Source organism: Malus sylvestris, chromosome 13 (assembly GCF_916048215.2).
Source record: "Malus sylvestris chromosome 13, drMalSylv7.2, whole genome shotgun sequence".
NCBI lineage: Eukaryota > Viridiplantae > Streptophyta > Magnoliopsida > Rosales > Rosaceae > Malus > Malus sylvestris.
Window position 1 is genome coordinate 6,479,046 of NC_062272.1, and position 9,578 is coordinate 6,488,623.

General features: G+C 36.2%; 1 protein-coding gene across 1 annotated transcript; it reads right to left on the reverse strand.

Annotated features, from left to right (window-relative positions):
• Positions 1–2,028: 2,028 nt before the first annotated feature.
• On the reverse strand, positions 2,029–4,660 carry LOC126597547 (high affinity nitrate transporter 2.5). The gene is made up of 2 exons (XM_050264347.1): positions 3,119–4,660; positions 2,029–2,679 (listed from the first exon to the last, which is right to left on the reverse strand). Exons 1-2 carry the CDS (start codon positions 4,261–4,263, stop codon positions 2,310–2,312), a joined length of 1,515 nt encoding a protein of 504 aa, XP_050120304.1. The 5' UTR covers positions 4,264–4,660; the 3' UTR covers positions 2,029–2,309.
• Between the last annotated feature and the right edge of the window lie 4,918 nt (positions 4,661–9,578).

Below are 9,578 nucleotides of genomic sequence, written 5' to 3' on the forward strand. Positions count from 1 at the left end.
CTTTACCTATATGATTTAATTCTTTATTTTATTCCTAAAGAAATAATTAAAAGCGCACTAAAGGGCGGAAATGTAGGTAAGCACATAATGATAAGGATCGATCAAGTACTCGACGAAATGTCTCACGGTAAAAATTGGGAAATTTTTTTTTCTTTGCGCATGCTATTGTTCCAACAAAAATAGAGTCTTGCTACTTGTTGTGCCCTCAGTGAACTAACTTTTTGCCTTCACCCCTAGTTATAGGAGCTTTGTCGAGTGAAAATGACAATAGGATACATTAATATATTTGCCTCTCATTTCCAAGTAAAGAATAATATCAATAGACTATTGCAAGCTTTAAACCTGCTATTTTGTCGGTAATTGAAATGAAAGTCATATTTTGCATATATATTTTTGGTATTTAGGGTAAGTTTACTGGTTCGTAATCATTAAGAATAGAGTTTCAATTATAGGTTACTCATGTGTTATGTGACAAAAAAATAAGTGAGATTTTCAGATACATACAATAGTTGGAGTTCAACTCTTGATTCTTAAAGAATTGGACTCCTTGGGTTGGGGTGGTTTCTATAATTCATGGTTTCTGATTTTTAAGGATTGGTAAATGTATCATTAAATTAGACTCTTATATTAGAATATATATATATATACATATATTTATATTTTTAAGAGAAATACTAAGGAGATTATCTCAAAAGTGAGACTCTTTATAGATTATATGTCACCTCAAATTTTTTGCACAATATTTTATAATATTAACACAAAAATTAACATTAAACTGTGAAGTTACAGAGAGATCCTACATAATTTCACATTGTAATCTCAAATAAATTTACCTCTACTTGGGTAGCCGTATTCTAATTACATTTAATAGTTAGTCACTAATGTCTTGTTCTACAGGTTGGAGAAAAGTCAAAGTCTGAGAGTAAGGCAATGAATATTCCAAACAACCCCATGGTCTAAAATTTCAATGTTGATTTTTGCCTTGCTGAAGTTTCAAAGTTGGAATTTTCTTGGTCCAAGTGCTAGCGTTGGAATTTTCATGCCAAAATTTATAGGGTAGAACTGTTTGAATAAATTCTAAAATTTTGTTTCAAATTCTCAATTAGATGCATCCCCTTCAAATACTTCAAAGGATGCAAAATATTTTATTCTTTCAAAAGTCATGGCAAGTCAAGTACTCAGCATTTGCACGTGAGATCTACCAGCGCACGGAACAAGGCACCCCACCATAAATACGAAACGCCGGCTTTTTGGTTGAGGCCAAAAGAGCTTTCAGCCTTGGCGATTCTACAACCAATTGTGGGGCCCATGTGGATCGTACATTGTCGGATACGGACTTTGGAGATGCGACTTGTCGAAGTAGTGAAAGGGATCGATACGATGTATCGTATCGGAGGCCCAATCATTGTCAGAGGCCCAATTTGAAGAAGCCTGTTTCCGTAGCCCATAGTGGTCAAGCTTGTATTTGGTTTCTCAAGCCCAAAACCAAAAAGTTTGTTGGAAGAAAAAGTTGCTTTATCAAGCCCATCCAATTGAAGGCCGTTGGAAGAAAAAGATAAAGATAAAGTTTAAGAAAGACGACGGATTAAGGATCAAACAGTCCCTACTTGTTTATGCTTTTGATGAAGTTGAGCTACGTAATTTTCGTGTCAAATCAACATCACTATTTTTAGAGATATACTATGGAAACGGGATTTTCTTAAAAATTGGATATTCTATGGACTTTTCATTACTTAATACTTTTAACATAATTTTCGTACTAACATTATTATATGTAATATAAGATGAGTTTGGTAACTCTCTTACAGTTATACAACATGGTACAAAAAATATAAGATGACGGAGAGTTCACGAATAATCCTATTTTAAGTGAGTTTCTTTAGTATTTCTCGTATGTATAGTTTCACTCATTATCAGGTTGTTTGGTGCATAATTGTGGCTCCTTTTATTAGACTCCAACTTCTCTTCCCTTAAGCTTTTGGGATTTTTTACCATGTACTAGTATTTACTGTATTAGAATCATAAATATTGTATAAATAAATCATTGATAATATTATTACACAACACGCCAATATATAGATGTCAATTATGAAAAGACAGATATCCGGCACAGAAGATTTCTAACTAAATAAAACTATACTTAATTAGATAAATTTTCCTTGCTTGTAACAAATACTGGCACAATGGCACGTAATCGAAACTACTAATTTACTTAAACTAAAACAGTACATATTTGAACAATTTAATAGGTATGCACACATAAATTTTGAATTCCCAACTTGAGATCATTAACGATGGCATGCAGTAAATCAAACATGCGGCGGTGAAATCTCATCAGAGGGTCGGGTAACAGAGTCTGATTTTCCTCTTTCACTTCTGCAGTTCTCAGCAAATTTCACACTTGCCTGGTGAAAGCCTTTCTCCTTCTCCTTGGAGCTCCACTCAGACATGTAATAGTCTTCCTCTGTGGCCTTGTTCTTAGATGGACCACAAAACATGCCACCCCACTGGGGAAAATAGATCAAAGTCATCGGGAGGGTGCAACATATGATCATGATCCCCATTAGGGTTATTCCTGTTTCTTTTGAATATTTTGATCCTTTGAAGAATATCAGTTGGGTCAGAACTGCACCCACATTTCCACCACCTCCTGTCATTCCAGATATGACCCCCAATGACCTGAAAATAGGGATTAAAACCAAGAGAAATGGATGAAAATGTGATTAGGGTAAGATAATAATGGGTAGCAACACAATGGTTTAGGTCAAGGTCAAAATTCATGGAGATTCTCATATAGAATCGGAATATATATCTCCAGTTACACATCAGAATCTATCTCTTTAAACATAAAAACATCCACTATCATATGTGAAAGACCGAAAGTTTGTATAGTTTCACTAGTAAGGATAATGTAAGAAATGAATCAGGAAAGATAAGATCGAAAGAAAAAATGAGGTTGAGGTTAACTAGCCATATGGGTGTGGCTAACTTGGCTATGACATTTTATCCTCTCTTTTCTGCCCTCAAATTTGAATCACGATGTCTTCATAACCTAGATTAGATTATAATACCGCTCGAACAACACAAGAACTAAAAAGTCATTGTGAAAAGAACATACCTTCTAGAGACAAATGGAACCACACCAAATGTAAGCCCACAAGCACCTTGGACGAACACGGAGAACAAAATCATGACAACTATGGATCCAACCAAAGAATTCACCCGCCCAAGAATCACACACAAAACACCTCCCGTGGTCTGCACCACCCACAGAGTCCACAGCCTCCCCCTCATCCCAAACTTCTTCGCCACAACATCCGACAGAATCCCACCTCCGGGCCTTGAAACAATATTCGCCAACCCGAAACTCGCCGCGATCATCCCGGCCGTGTGGAGTTTCAGATCGAACCTGTCGTAGAAATATTCCGCTATGATGTTGTCCACCGCTAGCTCCACCCCAAAGCAATATCCGTACGTCAATGCCAGAATCCAACCTCTGTAATTCGTGACGCCGTGGTAGAACACGCTCGAGAATTTGTCTTTGGGCTTCTCGCCGGACTTATGGAGGCCGTAGAAGTTTCCGTCCGGCATGTCCTGTCCGAATATCAGGATGGCGAATGCTGACAGTGTCTGAAACAGGGCAGGGATGAAAAACGCGATTCTCCAAGCTGTGAACTTGACGGCGCCGATGTCCCTGATGAAGCCGAACACTACCGGCATGATGAGTTGCGTTGCTCCGCCCCCCAAGTTTCCCCACCCGCCCGCGACGCCGTTGGCGGTGCCAACTACGGGGGGAGAGAACATGGAGCTCATCCAGAACTGGGTCGAGACGAAGGTGGCGAGAGAGAAGCCGGTGAAGAAGCGGACGAGGAGGAAAGACATGGGGGACGACGCAATTGCAGTGAAGTAGACTGCAGGGGCAGTGAGGAGGATGAGTGAGGCGGAGGCAAGCCGCGGACCGAACAAGTCGCACGCTGTCCCCATGGCTATTCGGGCGAACACAGCGCCGGACACAGACGCAATCCCGGCATTGCCGATGTCGCTGGCGGTTAGGTTGAGGTTGTCGCGGATGATGGGGATAAGCGGCGGAGCAGCAAAGCTGGACACAAAACAAAGGAAAAAGGAAAACCAAGACAGGTGGAACGCACGCATGTGGGGTTTGGCAATCGAGAACAATCTGAACTCTGTGGCCTTGTGGTCGGAGTCCACCGGCAGCGCGAATTTCGGAGACCCGGGTTCCATGACTCTGCTCTCTACTTCCATTTTTCCGATGATTCGAGCGTTGGTTTGATCAAACTCGAAACTTCAAATGCTGCAACCGTTAGCGGCCGTCTGATGATGCCGGACTACCAGATACATACAAAAGGATTGCAACTTTTGTTTTTTTGTTGTGAATTTGGATGTTACTTATAAATAGTATCACTACAAATGGGAAGCTCGACTTCTCTAGGCCTCGAAAAGGCAAGAATTTTGGGTTTTTGGAGTTGGAAACCCTGTGAATCCGCCGAGTCTCACCCTTTCACTGCCGCTGTAAGATGCAGAGGAGAAGTTGGAATTGATTAAGGTACGTGGAGGTTAGTGCTTGGCTGGAAGTGTGGGGTTTGAGATCCCCAAATGCCAAGGAATTTGGAATTATATAAGAACAAGTTGTGTAATTGCCATTGACTATTGAGCTTCCTTCGTGACTGGGTAAGAGAGATTCCTCCTCTCACAAGTCTTAATCACTCCTGATATAGTCAAGTTGTGTTTTAGGGATTGACTCTGGAGTTTGGGATTCAATTTCACATGGCATGATCGATAATTAAAGAATGAAGTGGGTTCTCAATAATCAACTTGTCATCGATTGAATCAAATCTAATCCCTAAAAGGTTAAAAATAGTTATTTAATATTACGGTTTAGTGGTATTTCTCTTATTTGATAAATAACAGATCTTTGGTTCAATTATTGAAAAATGCGAGTTTGACCATATTATTACTAATCTATTATGAAACTTAGTCCACACCCATTATAATATCCAAAAAAGAAAAAGAAAAAAAAGGCTAAAAATAGACTCCAAGAAGTGAGAGGATTCAATTATTTTCTTTTATTGGTATAATTTTGTGTTGATCTTCTCACTCAAATGGGTTGGTAAACTTTTTGTTAAAAAATAAAACTTTATTATGAATCGGTAAGTTGTTAAGTTTCAGATTTAAATGTCAATATGAGTCAATATAATACCTGTTATAAACTTATAATCTAAGATAAATTTTGAAATTTATTATAATGTCTCTAATATTAATCTTTTTAGGTTTTATAGAAAATACCTGGTGGAACATTACTCAAATATTAGTTTTTATGTATATTCTTAGTAGGTACGTAGGTTTTTCATATTCTCTCTTCTTAAACAACCAATATCTTCCACACTTGATCACCATCTCTCACCTCATGCAGCATCTAGGCAAGCTAATTAAGCCATCACCATCAAACCACCAATATTTTAGTGCAACCTTATAACATGCAGCAGATGCAGGAGGCGAGCATCAAAAGTCGATTCAATAAAGTTAAAGGCTCATCTTTCTCTTGCATGCAGATGCAGTAGGGTTTTGGAAGTCGAGGGGTAAGAAGAATTAGTACAGCGCCAAATAGTCTCAAAATTCAAGCCATTTTCGTTGACTTGGGCACCTGTCCGTGTCTGGGTTTGGGAGAGAATAAATAATTAAATATACAGTGAGACTTTTGAATATTCGAATGAGGATTCTCTTTGGATTCTTTTCGTAAGAATTCCGAAAATCTTCTAATCACACATGTTCATTGTGCTATTAGAAATTATTATAATTTTTTTTATTTAAAATTAAATATAAATAGTACCTGATAAAAATTATTTACACGATATATTACATACAGACGTAATTAGATGATCTATGAGATCCACACAAAAAGAATCCGAAAATGATGCTCATTCTAATATTCAAGGAGGGTAGAAAGTTTGAAAGGAATCTGCCTTGTTACGTGTGTACGCCTCATTCGTTGCAGCAGTATCGGCTGGTAAATCTGTGTCTCCAAAATATGAAATTGGTAAAAAAATATGTATAACTAGTTATTTAAATTGTGAGATACTTGTATTAAAAATTTAAATTTTTTTATTATTTATATAATAATACGTGTACCATCCATATTTTGAACACAATAAAAAAATTATTCACACTCACGTGCTCTATTATTCTTTCTTATTTCTCTGTTAGAGAAATAATAATAGAAGAAAAATGAATGAAAATGATTTGAAAATTTTGAGTTTTAACGAAAATATTAAAAATATGTTGTAAGTGAATAATATTATGATAACTTTTTAAAATAAAAATATAATTTTTCGTTAAAATAAATTATCTTATAAGTTTTTCGTTAAAATTATGAAATAATAAAGGGCTAATCATATATTATTGTTTAAAAACAAAAATCCTTTGGTGAGTAGCACAAACAAGCTATGCGTTGGCTGATTGATGGAGTAGTGAGCTTGACAGATGACACAGAGGGAAGCAATTACTCTAGGACAATCCTTGTCCATTACTCTACACCCAATGGGTGCAATCAAATCATGGCGGAATGAAAGTCTACTTTGGCAGTTGGCCTGCCATTACGAATAGGACCCTAATTTTTTTGACTTGGCCAGTAAAAGCAGAACTTTAGGGATCCAGATCCACTCCGGTTCTAAGGATCCTGAGTTCAGAGATCAATTGATCCAGTCTGTTGAAATTTAATCCAACGTTTACAATTATTATAACTTTTAATGAAATCTCTATTTGTAATCGTTTGATCAAATTTCAACGGACTAGATCAATTGATCCATAGGCTCAGGATCCTTAGATCCGGAGAGGATCTGGATCCGAACTTTAGAAGTGCTTATTTCCAACTTTTACGGCCACAATCTGCCAACCAATGGTTGCGAAGCTTAGGGGCTTATCTATTTGCATTGAGTTGGAAAGGCCTTCGAGATTCGACACTAAGTTCATACGTACGGGATTTGTATGATACTCATGGAACTCATGGAAAAAACTAATGCGAAACTGTTTGTGTTTGCGCTCTATCTGTTGGACTTGGATTCTCTGCCCCCCAATTCGGTGCTCTCTCCGTGCCTTCCTGTTTGTGTGGTCACGGTTAAGCCACGTCAATATTTTATATTACTATTTTTTTATCTTATTATTTTTATAAAAAACAATATAAAATGTTAGCATGGATTAACCGTGACCACACAAAATAAGAGGTCACGGGGAAGGCACCGAAATAGGAGGGCAGAGAATCCAAGTCCCTATCTGTTGGCTGGTAGAATCTACTTTCATATTTGTCATCTCAATCAATAAAAAATTGATGTTTTATGGGCATTAAGCGCGTTCAAGTAAAAACCCAAAAATTTATAAGGAATGCTAAAGAAGTTAAATTTTATACATTAAATAATGTGATTGTTGATAATTTGATGATTACTTAAGTGTTAATTAACATGTTTATTTCTTATTAGTGACGTATCATTTAATTTACAAATTTAATTTAAAATTTTAGTCTATCATTACTAGGGAGTAGAGATGAGTAAAATACCCATGAGTTTGGGTAATCGCGGTTACCTGTCCATTTAAAGTTCACAGTTACGATTATGGGTAACCGTTTAGACCAACAAACGGTTATAAGTATAACTGTTTATCCGTGAAATTTAAATGGACGATTATGGGTATTACCCGCAGTTATAACATGTTTCCATTTACCCATTTAATATATATATATATATATATATATATATATTGTACACTCGGAAAGAAAATATAAGATATTGTGCACCACTGTGATGCGAATTTGACGATCATCAGGACCTTCCCTTTGTAGATGCTAAGATCTCAAAAAGAAAATAAAAGATATTGTGTACCACTGCGATGCAATGTTGACGATCATCAGGACCTTCCCTTTGCAAGAGATATATATATTAGAGAGGAGAATAACTAAGGATCGCTTTTTTTTGCCTTTTTTTTTTTTTGATAATTGAGTGTACAATGTAAACCTTTTTGTGATCACTTACCTCTGTTGGATCCATGCTAATTGGTGTCGGTGTTCCTAAATGCGATACTAATTCAATTCTACATTTCTTTTGTATGCCTTTTTTGGTGACAACGAGTCGATGATACTCTGTGATTGAACGTGCTAAAACATTAGTATTCGAAAGTGTTTAGTTTTGGAATATTTTGGAGCTTTGAATCATCTAGTATTCAAGATAATGACTACTTTTTGTTTTTAGAAGCTTTACTTTGTAGTCATATGAATTATAATTAAAGACTTGTTTGGGTGTAGCAGAAAAATATCATCCGTAAGCTATTATTTAAATTATTGAAATTGTATGAGGATTAAATGATTAAAATAGGGAAATGCATGCTAAAATGTACCTATAACGGTGTTTAATTGTCAGAAAACGAAAATTATGACAAATTTTTCTTTTGTAATTTTCAAGTTGTTAAAACAAAAAAAAACATGTAGACGAGTGAAAAATGGGTAAAAAAATGATAAACGGGTAAATGGTTATGGTTAAATGAGTAAACAATTATGGTTAAATGTGTATGGTTAATTGTTTATAAACAGTTATGGGTATGAGTATAACTGTTTATGCAATTACCCAACGAGTAAACGGTTATGCAGGTATGAATATAAACGGTTATGGGTAAATAACCGCAGTTACCCGCCCGCCTTAACCATTGTCCATTCCTAAGCATTACCCAAAAATTGTTGTGTTCTTTGTTGAGCGGTGGGGTCAACCTCCATATTCGTCATCTCAAACAATTAAAGATTAATGTTTTGTTAGCGTCGCTCATGTAAATACCTGAAAACTATTTGTGTTTCCTCTCTTTGTTGGGCGGTAGGATCCACCTCCATATTCATCATCCCATACAATCAAAGATTAATGTTTTATTGGCGTTTGATGCACATTTATGTAGAAACCCTAAAGCCTATTTGTGTTTCATCTCTTTGTTAGGTGGTGGATCCACCTCCATATTCGTCATCTCATTCAATCAAAGATTAATGTTTTGTTGGTGTTTGATGCGCGTTTATGTAGAAACACTAAAAACTATTTGTGTTTCATCTCTTTGTTAGGTGGTGGATCCACCTCCATATTCATCATCTCATACAACCAAAGATTAATGTTTTGTTGGCTTTTAGCGAGCATTTACGTAGAAACCTAAAACTATTTGTGTTTCATCTCCTTGTTGGGCAGTGGGTCCACCTCCGTATTCGTCCAGAGATTTTTTAATGTGATCGGTACACGAGGTGATACACCAGTATCATTATACAAATAGTGGAATATGTATGTTAAAAAATTAATAACTTAAAAAATAAAATTTCTCACCAGTTATATAAAAATATGTGGTATACTACTCGTATTCTGATCACACTTAAAAATTTCGCGTATTCATCATCCTAAACAATCAATTATTAATGTTTTGTCGGCATTAGGTTCACATTCACATAGAAACCCTGAAATCTATTTGTGTTTTCTCTCTTTGTTGGGCGGTGGGATTTAATTACATATTTTTTCATCCCAAACAATCAAACATGGATGTATTGTTGG

Bases quoted from the DNA above. Each gene is read 5' to 3' on its own strand.
- LOC126597547 (XM_050264347.1), bottom strand. From the start codon at position 4,263: ATGGAAGTAGAGAGCAGAGTCATGGAACCCGGGTCTCCGAAATTCGCG. The intron at 2,680-3,118 runs GTATGTTCTTTT...CCCTATTTTCAG, and splicing joins GTTCCATTTGTCTCTAGAAG to GTCATTGGGGGTCATATCTG.